Source organism: Nerophis ophidion, linkage group LG04 (assembly GCF_033978795.1).
Source record: "Nerophis ophidion isolate RoL-2023_Sa linkage group LG04, RoL_Noph_v1.0, whole genome shotgun sequence".
Classification (NCBI taxonomy): domain Eukaryota; kingdom Metazoa; phylum Chordata; class Actinopteri; order Syngnathiformes; family Syngnathidae; genus Nerophis; species Nerophis ophidion.
In genome coordinates, this window is record NC_084614.1 from 21,223,918 (window position 1) to 21,249,673 (window position 25,756).

The following is a 25,756-nucleotide window of genomic DNA, read 5'->3' on the forward strand; positions in this document are numbered from 1 at the left end:
TGATATATAAACTATCAGACTGCGTGGTGGGTAGTAGTGGGTTTCAGTCGGCCTTTAAGTTGATTGGCTATAATATATGTGTGATTGACTAATAAACAGGAAAAAGGCAAGTTTTGATGAGATATGCAGGAAATAAGCATGACGTTCATTCAAGAAACGTGCCAAACGGACTGAATTCCATTTTAGTTAACGTTCACTTTTTTGATTTGAGCATCTTAAGCATGATTTGAGGTTGATGAATAGTACAAGTGTCCTGCATGTAGTGAATAATATAATGTATAAGGGAGGGAGGTTGCACAGGCCCATTATGCAAATGAGGGCATCAGTTGCAGGGCATCCACACTTTGGGTCCATGAGGCCTGCAACACAGGCAGGCTCTGCACTAATGGCCCCATGCTCAGTAAACACAGCCCCTCTCCCTCTCTCCCATGTGGATTTGGGACAACAAAAGATTAGCACTATTTGCAAATATACAACTGAGTTCAAAGGCACTGCTTCCCCTTCTTTTGTCTCAAGCCTCGGCCATCACTGCTGCACTCACTCCCACTGCAGATCTTTGGGGTTGAACCTCTTATCCTAAACCCGACTGTGCCGGGATAAAACGTGTATTTTTGTCAATGGAGTTTTGCATGGGGAAGTATTTATATTAATGTGATGTGGATAGGAAGAGGAGAGAGGTTCTGAGGCCAGGGGCGTGTCTAAGGAAGGTGGGAGGTGAGGTGCGAGTAAACCACGCCCCCTGCACAACCCCATGAGGTCCCTGGGGGCCCTTAAATCATGGGGCCTGCGGGTTGCAGCAGTTAGTAAAGCACCCTCACAAGTCAAGTGAGCGTCGATCTCTGGGGTTCTGTCGGTGTGTGAGTGTGCGTGTGTGTGTGTGTGTGTACCTCGGCGTGGAAATATGACCTCCTCCAACCCGGACCAGCGCCTGGAGCACCTCCTTAGCGCCGTGGAGAGCGAGTTCCAGAAGGGCAGCGAGAAGGGGGACGCGTCCGAGAGGGATATTAAACTGACGCTGGAGGACGCAGACCTGTGGAACAAGTTTAAAGAGTTGACCAACGAGATGATTGTCACCAAAACGGGAAGGTAGGCTGCTCCTTTGCGCATTTTACGCACACTTTACGCAGGGTAAAGCGTGGCTTTTGGTTACCTTTCCAGGAGGATGTTCCCGGTGCTCAGGGCGAGCGTCAGCGGCCTCGACCCCAACGCCATGTACTCGGTGTTGCTGGACTTCGTGGCCGCCGACAACAACCGCTGGAAGTACGTGAACGGGGAGTGGGTGCCCGGCGGCAAGCCGGAGCCGCAGAGCCCCAGCTGCGTGTACATCCACCCGGACTCGCCCAACTTCGGTGCGCACTGGATGAAAGCGCCGGTTTCCTTCAGCAAAGTCAAGCTGTCAAACAAACTCAACGGCGGGGGACAGGTGAGAGACAACATGGAGGTGAAAAATGAGAAAAAAATAACAGAGTAAAAAAATGTGATAAGTAATATGTTTTTAATAATATTGTAAAAATATGACTTGGTTTACAATCAAACAAACTCAACGGTGGGGGACCGGTAAGAGGCAACGTGGGGGTGAATTAATGCATTTCGGACAAAAAAATGATAATAATAGAAAGTAACAAAAAGAAAAATGTATTTAAAAAATATCTGCGATGAGGTGGCGACATGTCCAGGGTGTACCCCGCCTTCCGCCCGATTGTAGCTGAGATAGGAAATAAGCGGTAAAAAATGGATGCATGGATTCAATTTTTTTTTTTTTTTTTAAATAGTATTGTAAAAAATATTACTTGGTTTACTGTCAAACAAAGTCAACGGTGGGAGACCAGGTAAGGGTGTGGATTTCATGCAGGGAAAAACAGCCAAAATGTAAAAAAAAAAATTATTTAAAAAAATCTAATAAATAAACTGAAAAAATATGTAAACAAAAAATTGTCATAATAAATTCAAACATTGAAAAAATATCTCTTGGTTTACTGTCAAACAGACTCAACGGTGGGGGTGGATTCATGCATTTCGGACAAAAAATAAATAAATAATAATAATGGAAAGTAACAAAAAGAAAAATGTAATAATAAATAATATTTTTTTAATAATATTGTAAAAAATATTACTTGGTTTACTGTCAAACAAAGTCAGGTGGGAGACCAGGTATGGGACAACAGGGGGTGTGGCTTTCATGCAGGGAAAAACAGCCAAAATGTGAAAAATAAAAAATAAAAAAAATCGAATAAATGAACTGAAAAAATAGTAAACAAAAAATTGTCATAATAAATTCAAACATTGAAAAAATATCTCTTGGTTTACTGTCAAACACACTCAACGGTGGGGGTGGATTCATGCATTTCGGACAAAAAAAAAATAATAATAATAATAGAAAGTAACAAAAAGAAAAATGTAATAATAAATAATATTTTTTTATAAATATTGTAAAAAATATTATTTGGTTTACTGTCTAACAAAGTCAACGGTGGGAGACCAGGTAAGGGACAACAGGGGGTGTGGCTTTCATGCAGGGGAAAAAAGCCAAAATGTAAAAAAAATTTTTTTTTTTTAAATCTAATAAATAAACTGAAAAAATACGCATACAAAAAAGTGTCATAATAAATTCCAACATTGAAAAAATATCTCTTGGTTTACTGTCAAACACACTCAACGGTGGGGGTGGATTCATGCATTTCGGACAAAAAAAATAAATAATAATAATAATAGAAAGTAACAAAAAGAAAAATGTAATAATAAATAATATTTTTTTAAATAATATTTAAAAAAAATATTACTTGGTTTATTGTCAAACAAAGTCAACGGTGGGAGACCAGGTAAGGGACAACAGGGGTGTGGCTTTCATGCAGGGAAAAACAGCCAAAGTGTAAAAAAATATATATATATTTAAATCTAATAAATAAACTGAAAAAATACGTAAACAAAAAATTTTCATAATACATTCAAACATTGAAAAAGTATCTCTTGGTTTACTGTCAAAAAAACTCAACGGTGGGGGTGGATTCATGCATTTGGGACAAAAATAAAAAATGAAAAAAATACATAAATAAACAGAAAGTAACAAAACGAAAAATGTAATACTAAATAATATATTTTTAACAATATTGTGAAAATATTACTTGGTTTACTGTCAAACAAACTCAAAGGTGGGGGACCAGCTAAGGGACAACAGGGGGGGTGGATTTCATGCATTTGCAGGAAAAACAGCCAAAATGTAAAAAAATAAAAATAAAATAAAAATTCAACTAAATAAACTGAAAAAATATGTAAACAAAAAAAGTGTCATGATAAATTGAACATTGAATTTTTTTTTTTACTTGATTTACTGGCAGTCGAACTCAACGGTACATGGGGACCACGGGGTGGATTTATGCATTTTGGGGTAGCCCTGCAGGAAGAACTAAAAAAAAAAAAAAAAAGGTGTAAATAACAAAAAAATGTATATAATAAATATTGTATTTTTAATAATACTGAAAAAATATATATTATTTAGTTTGAACATTTTTACAGTATGTGGTCCTCTCCAAGGTTTCTCATAGTTATCATGGTCGACGTCCCACTGGGGTGAGTTTTTCATTGCCCTTATGTGGGCCCTACCGAGGATGTCGTTGTGGTTTGTGCAGTCCTTTGAGGCACTTGTGATTTAGGGCTATATAAATAAACATTGATTGATTGATTGATTACTAAAAATATCAAAACGGCCCCGCTTTTTGATTTTTGAAGAACTTTGAACACATCCTGACTTTTTTCAATATGCACAGATTATGCTCAACTCGCTACACAAATACGAGCCGAGGATACACATCGTGAAGGTGGGCGGCATCCAGAAGATGATCAGCAGCCAGTCCTTCCCGGAAACGCAGTTCATCGCCGTCACCGCGTACCAAAACGAAGAGGTGCGTGCACCTGCAGCCTCCGTTTGAAAAAAAAAAAATGACCATGACTAAAAAAAATATCCTTGGGTTTTATTTTTTGGGGTCACAGATTACGGCCCTCAAGATAAAGCACAATCCTTTCGCCAAAGCCTTCCTGGACGCTAAAGAAAGGTACAACGTGTGTCTTTTTCGGCAGCGTTCATGATTAAAAATGATTGTGCATCATTTCAGGAGCGACCACAAAGAAGTGCCAGATCACAGCGTGGACAGCCAGCAGTCGGGCTACTCCCAACGTAAGCGTGCCTAAAAGTCGCCCCGTATTCTGACTTTGTACTCATGGTGTGTTTCTGGTATCAGTTGGAGGTTGGTTCCTCCCAGGCCAGAGCCCCATCTGCCCCAGCAGCAGCCCCCCGCAGTTCAGCGGCACGGTGGCCCACTCCTCGGGTTCCTACTGCGAGCGCTACTCCAGCCTGAGGAGCCACCGGGCAACCCCGTACCCCAGCCACTACCCCCACCGCACCGCCAGCACGAGTAAGACCGGCCGCAAAGCAAGCTGACCCCAAATTGCTCAAATCTCCACTCACTGCGTGTATGGTTCTTTGCAGATAACTACATGGACAACACCTCGGGCACCTTGGCGCCCACCCATGATGGCTGGTCCGCCCTCCCCATCCCAAACTCCACCGGCATGGGCACCCTGTCGCACACCACCAACTCCACATCCAACTCAAGGTGAGCCTTTCAGAAGCCAAGATGTCAATTCAAGACATAAATCACCATTGTTTGTTTTTTCCGGGTTCCAGTCAGTACCCCAGCCTCTGGTCCGTGGCCGGAACCACCCTCACTCCGTCGGGCTCGGCCTCCGGTTCCATCCCCGGCGGCTTGACCTCCCAGTTCCTGAGGGGCTCCTCCTACACCGGGCTGACCTCCTCGCTGCCCGTCTCCTCGCCGTCCTCCATGTACGACCCCAACCTGGGCGAGGTCGGGGTTGGAGACGCCCAGTTCGAGAGCTCCATCGCCAGGTTGACCGCCTCCTGGGCGCCCGTGGCTCAGAGCTACTGAGAAGAAGAAGAAGAAGCAGAATCAAAGACAATCCGTCTCACTCCTCTTGGCTCTTCATGTTTGGACCATCCTCACACATTTCCTTTTTTGCGCTAACATTCAAGTGTATATCTTTGTAAATAGAATAAATTAACGTGCGGTTATGTTCCATATTAATGTGCCTGCATTCAGACTAAGAAATTCAAGTGCCTTTTTCCTGTACATACCTATCTATTTGTATTTGAACTCGCTTGTTATTTATGACATTTAATAATAAATGTAAAAAAAAAAAAAAAAAAAGTGTTTTTTTTTGCTGTCATACCCTGGCTTGCATGGTCAGTGTTTTTCGGGAGGTCATTTAAGTGTGGAAAACAACACCATGAAAGGGTATGAATATAAGAAATAAGCACGTCCACACGGCTGTGCTAAGTGAATTGGGTCTCCTTCTGTGACATGTAGCTAAGATTCCCCGAACACTGACACCTTTTCGTGACAGTCTGCGTCGAGGTGCGACATGCGGCCCTGCACATTCAGTCCCCAAATCAAAGACACAGAATTTTACGGTTTTTTTTTTAATTTTACATAACATATCCAAACACCCCAAAAAATAATTTGAAAGAATGTAATTTAATTTTTTTTCCCCTGAGTTGATTTTAATTAATGAACCTCGCACACTCCTTGTCCCAATCGACAAAAAACATGAACATTAAATTCCTTAAAAAACCAACAAGTCAGTGTTAATGATTTTTCTGTGTATTAACACAAATGTGTTCATATTACAATAAAAGCCGTACTTTGATGTCTGAGCCAAGGCTGACAATTATTTTATACATTAGCAACAACACGAAGAGTTTATACTATAAGTACTTTAAAGGCCTACTGAAACCCACTACTACCGACCACTCAGTCTGATAGTTTATATATCAATGATGAAATATTAACATTGCAACACATGCCAATACGGGCAGTTTAGTTTACTAAATTGCAATTTTAAATTTCATGCGAATTATCCCGCTGAAAACGTTGCAGTATGATGACGTGTGCGGATTGTAGCGGACATTTTGGTCAAGCCCCGATCGCAGCTATAAGTCGTCTGCTTTAATCGCATAATTCCACAGTATTCTGGACATCCGTGTTGCTGAATCTTTTGCAATTTGTTCAATTAATAATGGAGACGTCAAAGACAAAAGATGTAGGTGGGAAGCGGTGTATTGCGGCCGCCTTTAGCCACACAAACAGAGCCGGTGTTTCCTTGTTTACATTCCCGAAAGATGACGGTGAAGCTTTACTATGGAACAGAGCGGTCAAGCGAACTTTGTTCCCTACCACATGTCAACCGGCAGGTTTCGGTGAGAAAATGGTGGTAATAAGTCGGCTCTTACTGTAGACATGAGCAGAGAGCTTGCGTCGTTCCTCATGCAGCTGCGGACTCTCTAGCCTCCTCCCACCGGCCGCCCACAACCGTCGGATACTTCCACCGTTGAGAAAGAAAGACAAAAAAAAAATCTCAGCCCGGCCCGACCGGCTGCCCTACTTCGACCAGCTGCCTTGCCTCCTCGAGAAACGTGGCTTCCCTCGGAGACACTGGCGGTCACCACACCCGTGGCCACACCCCTCCGACTTTCAGGTACGTCTATAAAATCTCGCTAAAACATTAGTAACACAATAAGCAGATAAGGGATTTTACATAATTATCCTAGTAAATGTGTCTAATAACATCTGAATCGCTCCCACTGCCCCCATCTTTTTTTTTGCTAGTCCTTCACTCTCACTTGCCTCATCCACAAATCTTTCATCCTCGCTCAAATTAATGGGGAAATCGTCGCTTTCTCGGTCCGAATCGCTCTCGCTGCTGGTGGCCATGATTGTAAACAATGTGAGGAGCTCCACAAACAGTGGCGTCACGCGCACATCGTCTGCTACTTCCGGTACAGGCAAGGCTTTTTTATTAGCGACCAAAAGTTGCGAACTTTATCGTCGATATTCTCTACTAAATCCTTTCAGCAAAAATATGGCAATATCACAAAATGATCAAGTATGACACATAGAATGGACCTGCTATCCCCGTTTGAATAAGAAAATCTAATTTCAGTAGGCCTTTAATACAATATTTATAATTGGAAATTTATTGACTTCTGACTGCCGTGTGCTTTTTTTATTGAGCAGATGTGCTTTAAAATGGACTTCAATAACAAGACTGTTGAGGTTCATTATTAATAACCATTTTAATCCTTCATTTAATCAAATGACAGAACTGCCTTCACTTTTGGTATTTCCTCGTATCTGGTCATGTGCTAACATGCGAACATTAACATGCTAATTTTATATATATATATATATATATATATATATATATATACACACACACACACGTTAGGTCAGGAAATAACACAGACGCTATTTCATCCCTACAAAACTTTTTCGCAGGTTTCCCTGCTCTCCCGAAAGGGATAAGTGGTAGAAAATAGATGCATATATAATCAAATCCTCTGAAGAGCAGGGAAACCTGCGTAATAGGGGATTTTATAGTAAAATATATAATAAAATACCCTGAAAACCAGGGAAACCTGCAAAACAGGCTTGTAGGGAGGAAATAGCCTCTATGTTTTTTCCTGACCTATATATATATATATATATATATATATATATATATATATATATATATATATATATATATATATATATATATATATATATATATATATTAGGGGTGTTGGAAAAAATCGATTCGAATACGTTGTGCGATTCAGAATCGATTAACCCCTTTTTTTTTAAATCGATTTTTTTTTCTATCAATCCAACAAACCACTACACAGCAATACCATAACAATGCACTCCAATTCCAAAACCAAACCTGACCCAGCAACACTCAGAACTGCAATAAACAGAGCAATTGAGAGGAGACACAAACACGACACAGAACAAACCAAAAGTAGTGAAACAAAAATGAATATTATCAACAACAGTATCAATATTAGTTATAATTTCAGCATAGCAGTGATTAAAAATCCCTCATTTACATTATCATTAGACATTTATAAAAAATAAAAACAATAGTGTCACAGTGGCTTACACTTGCATCGCATCTCATAAACTTGACAACACACTGTGTCCAATATTTTCACAAAGATAAAACAAGTCATATTTTTGGTTTGTTTAATAGTTAAAACAAATTTACATTATTGCAATCAGTTGATAAAACATTGTCCTTTACAATTATAAAACCTTTTTTGAAAAAAAAAAAAAAAAATACTACTCTGCTAGCATGTCAGCAGACTGGGGTAGATCCTGCATATGTATATATATGTATATACTGTATATACATATATATAAATATGTATGTATCTATATATATATATATATATATATATATATATATATAGATTTGCCTGAGCGGCTAGGAGACACCGAGAGTAACAAACGGTAGGAAATGAATTAGTGAGATGTAACACAGTGGTAAAAATTGCCCCTGTGCCAACTTTTTTGCAATGTGTTGCTGCCATTAAATTCTAAGGCAATGATTTGCAAAAAAAAAGCTTTAAGTCCCTCAATTCAAACATTAAATATCTTGTGTTTCCAGTCTATTCCATTGAAAAAAGTTTTGAAGGATTTACAAATCGTATTCTGTTTTTATTTACTATTTACACAACGTGCCAACTTCACTGGTTTTGGGTTTTGTATGAATGCAGACCACCGCCATAGAGCCCTTCGGGCATCCTTCAGTTGTTTGTGAAACTGCAAACGCTAGGGCTCGAAAAAATGTGTTTCCCGATGGGTGCAGTAGTACCTAATATGTGTGGAACTATAATAGAGTACCTGAGGCCCGCTCGCTTGGCCGAGCATACACATGATGTCACTGGTGTGATGTGAGTGTTCTGGGCTCAGGCACAGAGAGGTAGGGGTCCGGGCCAGCAGCAGCAACAGCAGTGATGGAGTGGTCCTCACCCAGGTGCAAATGAAGGCTGAAGGGTCACAGGGCCACACAGGCAAACAGTAGCGAAGCAGCAATGTGACCTGCAGCTGCCTCGGGGCCCTGGACAGAACACAACATTGCATAGAATAACAGAGTAGAGCAAAGGTCCAACTCATGAAACCATTTTGGAAAAATCAGTTATGAATTGATCTTATTTTGAGTCAACCACTGGCAAAAATTATGGAATCACCAGACTGAGAGGATGTTCATTCAATTGTTTGTTTTTTGGCGAAAAAAAGCAGCTAAACACACAAAACTATCGTCATTTCAAATGTCAAGTTTTCAGTTTAAGATCAAGCAGCGTAATACAGGAGAGATGTCAAATGAAACAAAGGAGAGAGTTATCAAACTTTTTCAAGAAAGGTAAATCATTGCGCAATGTTGCAAAAGATGTCGATTGTTCACAGTCTGGTGTGTCTCAAATCCGGACCAAGTACAAACAACACGGGAAGGTTGTAAAAGGCAACCATACTGGTAGATCACGGAAAACATTAAAGTGTCAAGACAAAAAAAAACTTCAAGCAAAATGTCGTGAAAACTGAAAATGCAGGTTTAAATGAATGAAAAAATGGGCAGAAATTTGAGTTACTGTCTTTGATCAAACTGTAAGAAATCAGCTAAAAGAAATGGGATTTAAATACAGAAAAGTTAAATGAAAGCTGTCCATCCATCCATTTTCTACCGCTTGTCTCTTTTGGGCTCGTGGGGGGTGCTGGCGCCTATCTCAGCTACATTCTGGCGGAAGGCGTTGTACACCCTGGACAAGTCGCCATCAGTTAATGACAGCTTTCATGGCAGCACGGTGGACCAGGGGTTAGTTAGTGCATGTGCCTCACGATATGAAGGTCCTGAGTAGTCCTGAGTTCAAACCCAGGCTCGGGATCTTTCTGTGTGGAGTTTGCATGTTCTCCCTGTGACTGCATGGGTTCCCTCCGGGTACTCCGGCTTCCTCCCACTTCCAAAGACATGCACCTGGGGATAGGTTGATTGGCAACACTAAATTGGCAATGTTTGTGAATGTGAGTGTGAATGTTGTCTGTCTATCTGTGTTGGCCCTGCGATGAGGTGGCGACTTGTCCAGGGTGTACCCCGCCTTCCGCCCGATTGTAGCTGCGATAGGCGCCAGCGCCCCCCGTAACCCCAAAAAGGGAATAAGCGGTAGAAAATGGATGGGTACACTTCAACTGTGAGAGACAGAATGTGAAAAAAAATCCAGGAATTCACATTGTAGGAATTTTAAATAATTTATTTGTAAATTATGGTGGGAATTAAGTATTTGGTCAACCATTCAAAGCTCTCACTGATGGAAGGAGGTTTTGGCTCAAAATCTCACGATACATGGCCCCATTCATTCTTTCCTTAACACGGATCAATCGTCCTGTCCCCTTAGCAGAAAAACAGCCCCAAAGCATATTTCCACCCCCATGCTTCACAGTAGGTATGGTGTTCCTGGGATGCAACTCAGTATTCTTCTTCCTCCAAACACGACGAGTTGAGTTTATACCAAAATGGGGCCATGTATCGTGAGATTTTGAGCCAAAACCTCCTTCCATCAGTGAGAGCTTTGAATGGTTGACCAAATACTTATTTTCCACCATAATTTACAAATAAATTCTTTAAAATTCCTATAATGTGAATTCCTGGATTTTTTTCCCCATTCTGTCTCTCACAGTAGAAGTGTACCTATGATGAAAATTATAGACCTCTGTCATCTTTTTAAGTGGGAAAACTTGCACAATCGGTGGCTGACTAAATACTTTTTTGCCCCACTGTAGCTGTCATTACATATTCAATGAATGAACAAGTTTACGTTGACATTTGAGAAGGATGCTTGGGGTCAATCACTACGTTTCCATGCACTAAATTATTCTGACCTCTCAAGTAGTAAACTTTTTTGTATTTTCACACCATCATATGAAGTACCAGTGTCCATGCACTCTCTGTAATGAAGACTATTGGTCATACGCCATGTGCCTCCCGTACGGACAAATTAAATGCTTTTCAGGTTGACCTATGTCGTCAAGTTTTTAAGAATCTTATTTTTTTCCCCTCAGAATTAAATTATTTCATCATCTTTCCCTCTGCTGATTTAAAAATAAAACTGTTCCTACCACAATTTATTTTCTTGATTTATTTTAGTGTTTTTTTTAAAGCCGGAAAGTTGACATTTGCAAAGACTATAGGTTTGTGTCATCTCTGCTATCTGCTTTTTTTCCTCCTAAATAAAACATCTGGATGAACAGCCATCCATTTCCTACCGCTTATTCCCTTTCGGGGTCGCGGGGGCGCTGGCGCCTATCTCAGCTGCAATCGGGCGGAAGGCGGGGTACACCCTGGACAAGTCAGTTGTAATTACAGTGGAACACTTGATGATAGCGGAAATCAAGAGTTGGTAAACCACAGCACATTGGACAAAATAAACGTTATTTTTATATTGTTTTATGTATTCAATGTTGTTTTTTATTCAACGTAAAATGCAAAGAAAAACAGTTTTTATTGTAATAAAAACTAAAACATTAACGTTTGGAGTTGCATGATTTTTTGTCAGACAACAAAACAAACTTTTTAGTATGACTTTTTTACACACAACCAAGAAAAACAGATGTTATTAAGATAGAAAATAATTGTTTATGTATCATGTTTTGGTTGGACAGCAAAAAAATATATTTTTAGTATTTTCTATTACTCAAAATAAAGAAAAATAATTTTCTATTGTATTTAAAGACTATTAAATACATATATGATTGAAAATACATGTTTTTGGTTTCAACAGCAAAAGAATGTTTTTAAGTATGTTTTTTATACGCAAAGCAAATCTTTTTGTAAATTATTGTATTTAAACATTTGAAAAAATACATGATTTGCGATAGGAAAACAATCTTTTTTGTAATTTTTATCATCCATCCATCCATCCATCCATTTTCTACGCTTATTCCCTTCCGGGGTCGCGGGCGAAAAATATTGTAATTGTAGGTTTTTTAAAAATAGATACATGTTTTTGGTCACAGCAAAACACTATCTTTTTAGTATTTTTTGTTACAAAAATAAAGAAAAGGTGTTTATGTTTTGTTGGACAGCAAAACACAAACTTTTGTTTGCATTTTTAATGCAAAACCAAAAAATAATTATTTTAATGTATTTAAAGAAAAACATAATTGTGTGTTGCTGTCCAAAAAATCATGCATCTCCAAACGTTTTAATAACTAAGAAAAATATTTATTATATATTTCTTATTGCATTTAAAATATATATTTTGTGAGACAATAAGGATACAGTTAATTTTTACACATTTTCAGTTAAATCAAATTTATAATAAATAACTAGCAACATAAATTCCAATGGAAGTTTGTCCAGGTTGTCAAAATTAGTATTTCCAAAAAATATGAATAAAAAAAAAAATTTATAATTAGGGGTGGGCAAATTTAGTGCGTTAATTATGAGTTAACTCATCAATCTATTAACGCCGACAATTATTTTATCGCACAATTGCGTATGTTGTTTACATGCTTTTATTTTGTTAACGCCTTTTCTTAACAAGATGGCGTCGCCCGGCGTCGAGGGGCTCTTGGTAAAGATGGAACTTTTGGCAAAAATACCGGACAATTCTGCAAATTTCATGGCTGGCTTACAGCGTGGTCACTCCGGGATCACTTACGACCGCCAGTCAATTCTGGATGTGGATAGATCGGGCCGTTTTGGACTGAATGATGCGTGCTTGCTAGACCGGCTAGCTAGCATGGGAATACTTTGCCGGCTACATCCACCGGCCTGTGAAGCAGCGGAGTATTTGTGTTTTCTGTCTATTTATGAATAATGCAGACGAGGCGTATTGGCTGAGTTCTTAATGTTTGCTTTCAGAGCGTGCATATCACAACATACAAGATGCCGTCATGGCGACACAACCTATACCAGGCTACCGCGCATGCTCGTCACTCCTGTTGCATGCTGGGTAGGGTAGTTCTTTTATTCCCTGGCTCATAACGTCACAATATAGTACCATGTATATGCGTTCAGTTTATCAAAGCACCAAGCAAACACTCGGAAAATTCCCATCATATCAATTCCTAGATATGGTTATAATTATCTTAAATGCACTACGCAGAATAAACACGACATTATTAATATTGCTACTACGGATAATTTGATCAAAAATTCCCTAAAACAGCCCACTACCTATAATATAGGTTTTTTAAACACAAGATCCCTGATAAAAAAAATGTTTCTGCTGTTGCCTCAGAAATTGCCTTTTCAGATGTTATGATTGTGGCTCAGAGATTTGTATGTAGATTATATTTATTTTCCATAACAAACAGGATAACTTAAATACCCTGGCAGTGGTAGTAATAAGCTTAAATGTTTGTATTTACATTTTTTGAGTTGATTTTCATAAAATATGCCATTTAACTGCTACTGTTTAACAAGGACTGATTTAAATTGTGTTTGCACAACAAATGTTTTGGCGCTTTTGTTCATGTGGGAGAATATTCCAATAAAGGTGCACTACACACTACTTTTGAATTCATTATTGGGCTTTGCGTATACAATGCAGTTAATCGCGATTAATCAGAGAAATAGTGCGATTAACTTCGATTAAAATTTTTAATTGTTGCCCAGCCCTAATAATAATATATGAATAAAAATACATAAGATAATAAATGACATATAATTCAAAAACATGATACTTTGATTTTTGAAGCCGTGTATAAAACCAAATCGTGGGATTCCTGAATATCTGAACGGCTAGCTTTGTGTTACATAGGAAAGACCCTTTGCGGATCATTTGATTGTAAACAAAAATGTACTGTTCCTTTAAATAATTAGTCAAGAAATCACCTTGCTGATAATGACAAAGTTGGGGTTGACGTTCATTTAAGTTAATTTTAGGCAAACAGAGATCATATTGGCATTAAATGGTGACTCGTGTGTTTTTATGTTTATGAGGAGTTGTCCAGACTTTGTAGGGAGGATGTTTGCTGATGGTCTTTGTTCAGTCTGGAGCTGTAAACATCTCTTCCCTGTAAAGTTACGTAGTGTTTGAACCCAGGACCATGAGATGACTCGGGTCGTTGTCCTTTCAAACCAAAATGATGGCTCATCTCCTCTGTACGCCACAGCCTGCAGCCCGTGTTGGTCTTCCCTAATTGTCAATTGGGAGTTTGACTTGGAAGTGTGCGTTCCAAATACGCTTTAACAGAGTGTGCCTGACACCCAAGTGTGGAGGCCCGAGGTGGATAAACAACAGATGCACGTGTTAAGGAGTCTGTCTTTAGTAAGGAAAATGAGGTTTGATCAACAACGCCGACCAATGCATGAGGCGCCATCTTCCAAGAAGAGCGGGCTAGGCTCGGCAAAAGCGGCCTCACCGTCAAAATGGCGGTGAGTCACATTGTGCAATGGCCATAGCGGGAGATTTATGAGCGAGTTCTGCCAAAAAACAAGCCGTCCAGTCTGGTATAGAGCAGAGTCAGTGCAGCGGTGGATGGGGAGGTGTGTTTGCAGACCGCCCCGCAACCCCGACCCTCTGATGTCTGTGTGTCTTCGTTAATGAAGAAATTCTGGTACCTTGGTGAGACATTGCTCTCAGCTGAGCAGACTCTGCCTTCTCTGTGCCCTCTTCGACCACCCTCTCCCTGCACCATCGCCATTAGGCCCCCGTGTGCACCACTTCCACGGCTACTATACTCATTCCCAACAATCAATCGTATTAGCTGTTAACATTAAAAATTTAGGACCTAACGCTTTATTTATATTTGTGTGACCATGCCGTATCTTTTTGTGTCAGGTGACCATGGAGAATTGCATTCACAGGACACATTCGGTACACCAAGCAATGTCAGTACACTTCTGCCAGTGTTTCTCAATATCATCAATTTATGTTTTTTTTTTTTTGTTTGTTAGCATGATCACACACAATTGAGTCCATTATACTGTGCAGGTAAGTGAGTCATGTCATTAAGATTTTTTTGTAATAAATTGAATAAACTTCACATATTGCAGCTTCACCACATTGCTGGTTTAAAAAAATGTAAACATTTAAAAAAAATTTGGTCCTAAAGTAAGCAATTTAAGCATAAAAATGGATGTTCAGTATCGTGGCCACTGATTGGCTCAGCCTCAGATAGATTTACCATATTGGATTAAAAGTGTGTAAAGATGACTAAAGGGTGTTATTCAATGTCTAGAGGACTTGCATAATACTGGAAAAACATTTAGAAGGTTGTAATCAGTTTTTATGCTTTGGCTATGAAAATATTTGATATATAATCAATGATTCCTACTTTTCTGAAATTAATTTACCATGGTCATGGTCGTACCCAATTAAAAGTGATAAATTCTATAATGTAATATTTTTTACACTATTTTAAGTCATTGTTGTAAACCAGTGGTACTTATATTCATCATTTTATTATAGTATACAAATAATTTTGTCCATTTTGAAATGGTATTCATTATGCTATTTATTTATTATGATACACATTTCACCCAAATTCCTTTAAATTTTATTTAAAATAAAAAATATGTTGATTTTTTTTGGCGGGATGAAATAAGGAAAAAATAAAAAATAGTTGAGACTATAAAAATGACACAAAAAAAAATCTGATAATACGGTTAGGCATGATAAATGTGATTGGTACTACAGACAAATCACTCTCTTAACAATGTTTTCGATGAACTACACATTTTAATGTTTTTATCCTCACTTAATACCACATAATGTTCCTGGTTTGCCAACAGAATTAAAAGGCAGTCACACTATAAGTGATTAGATACATATACACTACATACCTTAAGATTAACACTACTTGTCCTCCCGCAAACAACCTCCACACTCTCTAATGAGCCATAATATTCTTCGCCTCAAAGTGACAGATGTCCAAGGTGTTTTTGAGCCACACGAGCACTTTCACACATTAGGAAGACTTGCCATAGCCAGCATAGGCTAATGTATGTCGCCCTCTCACCATTCTGACAAGCTCGTTCAGTTAGCGCAGTGCCGGGGTCACACCAGCAGACAAGACTTGTAAGCAAACTGGTGGAGAGGGAAGTAACATTTTAGCAGAGGTGCATGATAGTAGTGTGAGTGAGAAACAAGACTTTTAGCTCATTGGTAGAAACACGCGGACTTGTCCTTCTAAGGTTCTAGAAGCCATGTGTCAATTCTTGGCGTTCACACGATAGTAAGAGTACCTTCAGAGTGTGAAAAGTGTGCTCTTGTTTGTATGCAATATTGGGGATTGCTATCAACTTGATGCCAGCTTGATTTAACCGTCAATTTCAGGATAGCAACCACCTTACAGTGTCATGGAACACAGAATAAGACAAAATATTTAGATTTTTATGTTTGTAGTCATAAGAGTTTCTCTATCCTGCTGCTGTTATAAAAAAAAAACAACAGCTGTAAAGTGTGTCTATCAATTGCAAACAAACGTTTTATGGGGCTCTTCCAATTTATGGGAAACACTGCTCTCTTGTGGCAATTAGAAGTATAACATGGAGATAAAGCTAAGAATATGATCTTGCAATCATTGATGCCAGCAAAATAACACTGTTGTGAGGAAATAAAACGCAGCCAATTCGTCACCTCATCGCTTTGATTTATTTAAAAAACAAAAACAACTAACATTTAATGACGAGCAAAGGGAGACGAAAGAATTAAAACCTTAGGGTTGGGAGGGTAGGTGCATGTATTGCAGGCAACGTGGTGCACACACACAGCCCTTCTCAGCTGAATTTTGCTTTGGAGAAGTCCATCTCTGGATGCTGAGACATGAACCTGCAGGCAGAAGATGTTTATCAGGCATTTTTGCAAACTCATAAAGATGTCTTTTGAAAGCACAAGGATGGGGAACCTACGGGGTATGGGCCATCTACGGCACGCGAAAGCATTTGATCAGACTCAACAAAAACGTATAAAATGTCCAAAACACACACATATCATAATTAGTTGTTTGAACTGAAAAGGCGCTAATGGGCCTCTATGAAATGCCATGCTGCAATCACAGGGGATGGGTATTGTTTACATTTGAACCAATATGGTACCTAAAAATCCATACCGGTACTCTAGGGCAGTGGTTCTCAACCTTTTTTCAGTGATGTACCCCCTGTGAACATTTTTTAAATTCAAGTACCCCCTAATCAGAGCAAAGCATTTTTGGTTGAAAAAAAAGAGATAAAGAAGTAAAATACAGCACTATCTCATCAGTTTCTGATTTATTAAATTGTATAAAAGTGCAATATATTGCTCATTTGTAGTGGTTTTCCTTGAACTATTTGGAAAAAAATTTGGAAAAAATAACTAAAAATTTGTTGAAAAATAAACAAGTGATTCAATTATAAATACATATTCCTGCACATAGAAGTAATCATCTACTTCGAGTGCCCTCTTTCGGGATTGTAATAGAGATCCATCTGGATTCATGAACTTAATTCTGAACATTTTTTCACAAAAAAAGATATCTTTAACATCTATATTTATTGAACATTTAAACACAAAATCTAGCTGTCAACACTGAATATTGCATTGTTGCATTTCTTTTCACAGTTTATGAACTTATATTCACATTATGTTGAAGTATTATTCAATAAATACATTTATAAAGGATTTTTGAATTGTTGCTATTTTTAAAAACTCTCACGTACCCTTTGGCATACCTTAAATTTTCCCCAGGGGTACGTGTACCCCCATTTGAGAACCACTGCTCTAGGGTGCTAATTTTTGGTACTTTTGTATGCGTTAATAAGTATTGTTTTTGATGAGAACATTTATTTCGCCAAATTAAAAAATTAGCTGCTTATGAACTGCTGTGTAGTTGTTATATCTTGTTTTAGTATCATCGTATTATCATTTGCAAATATGACAAAAAATTGCAATTACAGTTGCCAGTCCAAGACGTTAGATGGTGATAGTGTATAGTTAATGGCAGGGGTATCCAAAGTAGAGCTCCGTTTCATTTTGTTGGCCCACAGAACATTGTGGAAAAGAAAAAAACGTAAGAATGAAAAAATAAACAACCTAACATGCGTTGTCGCCTATACAACAAAACAGACACATTTTTGTCTTTAATTATACAGTATGTGTGTCCTGAGTATTTTATTTATTTATTTTTTCAAAATAAAACATAAAATGGTCCCATAATGCTTTGACTTTTCAGTATGTGGCTCTTGGTGGAAAAGTTTGGACACCCCTGGTTTATGGCATTTTTTTGTTGCTCCCCAAAAGTGTTAATTAAACCTGTAATTATTGTACGTATTACACAGCATCTGTTTGATTGTAACGGTCATCTGAGTTATAGTTTTTATTAACCAATTTGGAGGAGTTGAATTCGCCACATAAAAATTGCAAATGCTCATGTCAATGTATATCAGCATCAAGCTAGCACATTTTTGGAAAAGTGGAGCTTCACTTTACTTACGTCGGAGCGTTTAGAGTCAATTTATTTGTTGGCATTGGAAATTGCAACATTACCTAGAGCAGGAGTGCCCTTTACGTCGATTGCGGGTGTGTCAGTCGAACACCAGCCAGGCATTTAAAAAAATGTACTTAAAAATTAGCGATCAATCATCAATCTTCACCAGAACATCACTTTCGTCACGTAATTGACATTCACCGCACCAGAGGGTCTTGTGAGATGACACTGGCTTCTGCGAGCTAATTATTTAGACAAAATGACCGTCAGGAAGGCGAGAAACACTTTTTATTTCAAGAGACTCTCGCGCCTTACCTCCCGTCGAAAACTCTAAAGACCGACTGCACAGTTCCTATCTTCACAATAAAAGCGCTGCTTCATCCTCCCTGCGCTAACAAAATAAGAATCTCAGAAAGCTGACATGCACAAGCTACAGAGTTTGCCGCCAATGTTGTTCTGGTAAAGTGTTTAAAAGGGAGTATGAAAGATGGACATATAAAATGCCAAAAACTAACCAATTTCATGTGGTATTTGACAGAAAGGACTTTTTCTCTCCTACATTTGAATATGCGGACATTATCAGCACTACGGCCTGATTTTAATCAATGCAAGTCATCAAAATCAGGTAGTACACCAACTTATATTCATGTCTTCATGAAAGAAATGAATCTGTATGTGTTAAACATGCTTGTATTATCATTAAACACCTTTAACTTGTTAAAAAAAAACACTTCTTTCAAAAATAAATAATTACAAATTATATATATGAATGAGGTAGATCCCCTCGACTTGGTCAATTCTCTCGCCTGCAGAAAAATTGTGGGGACCCCTGACCTAGAGGTACTGTGACTGAGCCCGCTCTCAGTGCTGCTGGAGTGATCGCCAATTGCCGAAGTGCGAGAAGACGGCAGAGTCCGCAACTGGGAGGGATGTCACGGGCAATCTAGGTACCGTAATATGGCACTGTTGTATTTTACGCGAATCAAGATCCCGTTGGTGTCAAAAAAGTAATGAATTCGGCACCAGTCTTTGGAAGATCACACAACCGCACCCTGCATCATATTTTCATATCAAACATACTTTTTAAGGATATCCTGTTTCTTCTGCTCTTCAGATGTAGGCAGACCCATGGACTTTTGCCGTTGGTCAAACATCATTTTCTCCACCATGCCGCGCGTTTCGCCATCCAGGTCTGACAGCTGTTCAACAGGAAATAATTGTTATACTATTAATAATATATATAAATAACTAAAGGGGAAAAAATCCTAAAAGTGCAAATCTCCTTTATATATGGTTAAAAATCCAACATTTTCCAACATTTAAAAAATTCTGTGACATGATTCATGTAGTAATTTCATGAGTTGGGAGTATTATAACAGCCGAGAGATGGTCACTTTTGTGCAGCGTTCACCTTTGAGTTCTCTGGACAGACTTTCTTGGTGTTTATTTCAGGATCTGTGGCGACGATTTTGCTCCACCACTCCATTTTGTTAATCTGAAATTCAAAACAATCATGAAGCTGTTTTTCTTGCAGGAGGAAGAACGCCGCCGTACCTTCTCCAAGTGGATTATGACCACCTTGCCGTCGTCCAGCAACCAGGAGCTTTCTTCTACTTTCACCTCGTTGTAGAGCTGCCCCTCGATGATGGGAGGGTGTCCTTTCAAGCCCACCTTGAGGGAGCGCCGCTGGATGTCCACCACGACGTCTCTGCCTTTGATGCGGAACTTGACGTCGATAGGCACCGTCAGCTGTGAGGACGACGACAAGAAGATGAGCTGTTGCGCATGAGTGTGACAACGCACGTTTTAGGTTTAGGGAGACCTACATCAACTTCGGACAGTGTCTGTGTCCACTTGTAGTTGGGCAGGTCAGCTCCATTTCCTGCATTTGGCTTCAGTTTATCTTTGTCTTTCTCATCCTCCTCACCATCTGTGTCGGACTGAAGAAAAAAAATACCAAAAGGCAGTGGAATCAAAAAAACCCACATTGCAATGAGATCATTAAAAGGAGCATGATTTCTACAGATTTTGCTTTTGGTGTCATTTTGGGTGCCTTATAAAATCACCGGTGAGGACATTGTTTATATCGGGGTGCCCAAACTTTTTCCACTCGAGGGCCACAGATTGACAAATCAAAGGATGCAGGGGCCATTTTGGTAGTTTTACCCTCAAAACCAGTAGTACAATATATACCGTATTTTTTCGGATTATAAATCGCAGTTATTTTCATTGTTTGGCCGAGGGTGCGACTTATACTCAGGAGCGACTTATGTGTGAAATTATTGACACATTACCGTAAAATATCAAATAATATTATTTAGCTCATTCACGTAAGAGACTAGAAGTATAAGATTTCATGGGATTTAGCAATTAGAAGTGACAGATTGTTTGGTAAACGTATAACATGTTCTGTATGTCATAGTTATTTGAATGACTCTTACCAAAATATGTTACGTTAACATACTAGGCACCTTCTCAGTTGTTTTTTTAAGCATCATATAACGTACACTTATTCAGCCTGTTGTTCACTATTCTTTATTTTAAATTGTCTTTCAAATGTCTATTCTTGGTGTTGGGTTTTCCATCCATCCATCCATTTTCTACCGCTTATTCCCTTTGGGGTAGCGGGGGGCGGTGTTGGGTTTTATCAAATATATTTCCCCAAAAAATGCGACTTATACTTCAGTGCGACTTGTATATGTTTTTTTCCTTCTTTATTATGCATTTTCAGCAGGTGCGACTTATACTCCGGAGCGACTTATACTTCGAAAAATACGGTAGATGTTTTTTCAAAAAAGTAGACGATGCAAATTTCGGTAGGAATTATGTGTTAATCCTGAAGAGCCAAAATGTATTGACACTGAGGAGAATTCCCCTTAAATTAGCCTAAAAAAGATGACTTTCAGCATACTAAAACACTAACCGTAGCATGCGTCAAGAACCAAAGTATACTGTCTGTATTGTATACCTGAAAAATGTGCAAAAAATGCAAGCATGGTAACGTTAGGATACATGAGGTGCTTCGAAAAGCTGGTCATGATGCACATCCAGGACGAAATCGATGTCAATGTTGACCCTTATCAGTACGCCTATATGAAAAATTGCTCCACTGATGCACAATCTTGTCATTGGTCCTCACAGCCCTCACCCACCTGGAGAGTAGAAACTCAGTGCGCCCGCTCTTCCTGGACTTGTCCTTCAATACCATTAACCCTCAGACCCGGGTGTTGAAGCTCAGCTCCCACATTGGGCAACTAGGTCCTGGACTACCTGACCAATAGACCTCAGACTGTCACAATCCAAAACACTGTCTCCTCATCCATCAGCCTCAATACCAGGCCTCCCCAGGGTTGAACTTGTGTGCTAAGCCCCCTCCTGTTCACTCTGCTGACGTATGACTGCTCGGTGAGACAACGTAAAGATCATGGACGACACAGTAGAAGTGAATTTTATCAGTAACAACGATGAGTCTGAATACAGACAGGAGGTTGAACACTTAGTGGTACAGAGAAAACAACCTCTACATCAATGTGAAGAAGATCCACACTGACTGCACACAATCATTTTAATCAATTTAAACATGTGCAATTTTCTTCTTCTTATCTATTTCATTCCACACAGCGTTCTTAGCCGGTTAATCTTGGTCCTACCCCTTGGTAAGTGCCTTACGTTTATTGTTTTTCTTAATACTTGTCGGGACCTGAGTCCAAATTTCGTGCTGTACACGAGCAAATGTGTGAAGGTATGCCAAAAATATATCCTTGAATCCTTGAAAATATGACTCTGGTGTATCCATTCATTCATTTTCTACCGCTTGTCCTTTTTGGGATCGCTCGAGCCTATCTCAGCTGCATTCGGGCAAAAGGCGGTGTACACCCTGGAAAAGTCGCCACCACATTGCAAAGCCAACAGAGATAGACGGACAACATTCACACTCACATACACTAGGGCTAATTTAGTGTTGCCAATCAACCTATCCCCAGGTGCATGTGTTTGGAGGTGGGAGGAAGCAGGAGAACCTGGAGGGAACCCACGCAGTCATGGGGTGAACATGCAAACTCCACACAGAAAGATCCCGAGATTGAACACAGGACCTTCGTATAGTGAAGACCGATATAATTAGTTATAAAGTTAGTCTAGTAACTTCAGCATGCTTCATCAAGTATCAAAACATTTCACGTTGGAGGTGCATACCTGCAAAATTAGCACAAAAAAGCTATCATGTGAATAATAGAATGCTGACATCTGTGCCACGGGTCGTTAAAAAATGAGCTACAGACCGTAAATACGCAGCACTTTGGGCCTCCTTGGTTTATATCAGGAGCGTCAAACGTACGGCCAGCGGGCCGATTCAGGCCCCATTCAACCCGCATGATGAGTTTGCCAAGTATAAAGTTAGCTGCTTTTTTTAGAACATAATTAACTGCTGTTCTCAATGTGTCCACTGGATGTCACAAAAGCAGTTCTGTTAGGAAAGCAAACGGTTTATACCGGGGCCAACCAAGAAGTACATAGTAAGGACTGTGGCTCTTCCTCCTCGATCCACATGAAACGTAAAACCTGAAATTGAATGTTTTCTGCTTCGTCATTTGGCACCCTCGCTGCCCCAAAATATCTCTGTCAAACACGAGAAAAGTGAACTTAACCCTTTGGAATAGTTTTTACCTCCGTTTCTTACGATTTGTTGAGTGATCACAGGGTTGATATATGGTCATGACAAAGGAGGCATTTGATACCTAGAAGAGTTTACATGTTGTGTTTTTGTTAAATCCCCGAAAGACTGAATTAAAGTTAAATCCTGGCTGTGTAGATACTATTGAGACGAAGTCTAAGCTCATTGTGTTTTTGAAACTGCACCAATTTCCTTATATTTTTCAACAAATTTGAAGTTTTTTTCCCAGAGGATTATTTGTGATTTGTACGTTTTCAGAAGGTGCTTGTTCTATTTTTGGCCAAAGTAAAACAAAAAAAACAAACCTGAAGTGGTCTTTATTTTTAAAGTAATCATGCCATTATTTTACCATTCCGGCCCACTTGGGAATAGATTTTCCTCAATGCGGCCCCTTAGCTAAAACTAGTTTGACACCCCTGGTTTATATCCTTACCCCCTTCTCTTTTTCCGCTTCCTCCGATGGCTTGTCAACTTTCTCAGTTTCGTTCTCCTTTGTGTCGTCTTCTTTCTTCTTCTACAACACACAAGGATAGGAGACATAAAGCCGGGAGCACAAAAAAAGAAGTGACATCAAAGACCAGGAAAATAAGAATGGTACCTTCTTGTCCAGTTCAGTCTGAAGTTTATCTGCTTCTTCTTCAGTGAGTTCTTGAATCCTGGGTTCGTCTTCGCTTTTTTTCTTCTTCTGCTGGTCTTCTGCTACTAGCTGTGCAGCTCTTTTGGCTTTGTCCTTCTTTTCCTTTTCTTGTTTCTTCAGTTTTTCCTTATGGGCCTCCAGCGCAAGCTTGCTATGGTGGGCGAAAGCATCTTTCACTAGCTAAAAGGGAAAGTGGGAACAACATGATGGTGATGTGATGCCAGCACTTTTGTAAAGAGATCTTACCTTTTCTCCTGCACCTGCTTCGCCACCGGTGAAAAAGTCTGTTTTGCGCCGCAGGAAGCTGAAAAATGTATTTACTAACTGCAGACAAAAGAACATATTTTTTTTTTATTTCATTAAAATTCTTCCAGAACCTTTCAGTACCAGTGGTTTAAAAATATTTTTTAAAAATTAAAATTTATATAAAAATCATTCAAATTTTTCCAGAACCTTCTAGTACAAGTGGTTTAAACTAGGGCTGGGCGATATATCGTTATACATGATATATCGCGGGTTTGTCTCTGTGTGCGATATAGAAAATGACTATATCGTGATATTCAAGTGTACGTTCTCACGCAGTTGCTTTTAACTGCGGGCATTACACTACAGGCTCTTCTCGCTCTTTCCTGTGTCTCCTTCTCACAGACAAGCAGGCGCACCTTCTTACACATGTCACATACGTATACGCCCTCGCATGAGAGGTAGCAGACTGGGTAACGTTTTTTTTTTTTAACTCGTTTTTTTTCTAGTCCGTCGCTATCAATATCCTCAAACACAAATCTTTCATCCTCGCTCAAATTAATGGGGAAATTGTCGTTTTCTCGGTCCGAATAGCACTTTTTGTTGGAGGCTCCCATTAAAATCAATGTGAATATGTGAGGAGCCCCCTCACTTGCGACGTCATCGTCTGCGACTTCCAGTAGAGGCAGGGTTTTTCTCTTAACACCGATAGTTGCGAACTTTATCGTGGATGTTCTCTACTAAATCCCGTCAGCAAAAATATAGCAATATCGCGAAATGATCAAGAATGACTCATAGAATGGACCTGCTATCCCCGTTTAAATAAGAAAATCTCATTTCAGTAGGCCTTTAATGCAGTATGAAGAAGAATGTTTTAATGTAGACACATAGAATCCTTATAATGCTGTTATTATATGTATCAAGTGTTCATTCAAGGCCAAGGCAAAATATCGAGATATATATCGTTTATCGCGATATGGCCTAAAAAATATCGATATTAAAAAAAGGCCATATCGCCCAGCCCTAGTTTAAACTATTTTACAAATTAAAATGTTCATAAAATTCATTCAAATTCTTCCAGAACCTTCCAGTACTAGTAGTTTCTTTACAAATTAAAATGTCAATAAAATACATTCAAATTCTTCCAGAACCAGTACCAGTGGTTTAAACAATTTCTTTACAAAATAAAATTCCTATAAACACATATTTTATATATGCAGATGTAAATGAGATGCCTTTTAAATAACCAACACAATTTGCTGTAATTCACGTTTTGAGGTTAGCGTTCAAAGGCAATGTGCTTTGTCGAGCTACCGGCTAACTACATTAGCTTTCCGGTTAGCTCGACAGATTTAGCGTCCAACATTACCTCGTGTACTCCACCTTCGTGCTGTTGTGCCATAACGAGCAACATCCCGTCATATTTCTCCTCGTCGTCACCCATATTTGCTTGATATAGATTTATTTGGGGAACAGTAAACCGTTTTGTTACAAATAGTGAGCGAGGCCCGGGTTGCAAATGTTTCGGCACTGACTTCCTGGAAACAGGCCCCGCCTTTTTGGTGAAGACCAATCAAAAGGGTGGACTATCATTGACAGTTGAGGTATCCAATAGAATGCCAGTTTTGGAGGAAAGCTGAATTTGCGAGTTCACCCGGGTAGATTTTTCTAGAGCAGTGGTCCCCAACCACCGGGCCGCAGCTCGATTGGTACCGAGCCGCAGAAGAATTTTGTATATTTTTGTATTTATTTTTATTTATTTATTTTTTTTATTAAATCAACATTGAAAAACACAAGATACACTTACAATTAGTGCACCAACCCAAAAAAACTCCCATTCTCATGACAAAAGCCTCCCTTTTTCTTAACAAAGAATTTTTTTTTTTTAATTCAAGTACCCCCTAA

At 39.1% G+C, this 25,756-nt stretch overlaps 2 protein-coding genes across 2 annotated transcripts; one reads left to right on the forward strand and one right to left on the reverse strand.

Annotated features, from left to right (window-relative positions):
* Positions 1 to 805: 805 nt before the first annotated feature.
* Positions 806 to 5,680, forward strand: tbxta (T-box transcription factor Ta). The gene is made up of 8 exons (XM_061896500.1): positions 806 to 1,086; positions 1,159 to 1,423; positions 3,765 to 3,899; positions 3,988 to 4,049; positions 4,110 to 4,171; positions 4,236 to 4,409; positions 4,484 to 4,610; positions 4,682 to 5,680. Exons 1-8 carry the CDS (start codon positions 902 to 904, stop codon positions 4,938 to 4,940), a joined length of 1,269 nt encoding a protein of 422 aa, XP_061752484.1. The 5' UTR covers positions 806 to 901; the 3' UTR covers positions 4,941 to 5,680.
* A 10,786-nt stretch (positions 5,681 to 16,466) lies between these two features.
* Positions 16,467 to 25,421, reverse strand: nudc (nudC nuclear distribution protein). Its single transcript, XM_061897399.1, has 9 exons — positions 25,221 to 25,421; positions 23,855 to 23,932; positions 23,570 to 23,788; positions 23,405 to 23,485; positions 20,126 to 20,239; positions 19,854 to 20,048; positions 19,711 to 19,794; positions 19,380 to 19,498; positions 16,467 to 16,666 (listed from the first exon to the last, which is right to left on the reverse strand). The coding sequence occupies exons 1-9, from the start codon at positions 25,293 to 25,295 to the stop codon at positions 16,615 to 16,617; spliced, it is 1,017 nt and encodes a 338-aa protein (XP_061753383.1). The 5' UTR covers positions 25,296 to 25,421; the 3' UTR covers positions 16,467 to 16,614.
* Between the last annotated feature and the right edge of the window lie 335 nt (positions 25,422 to 25,756).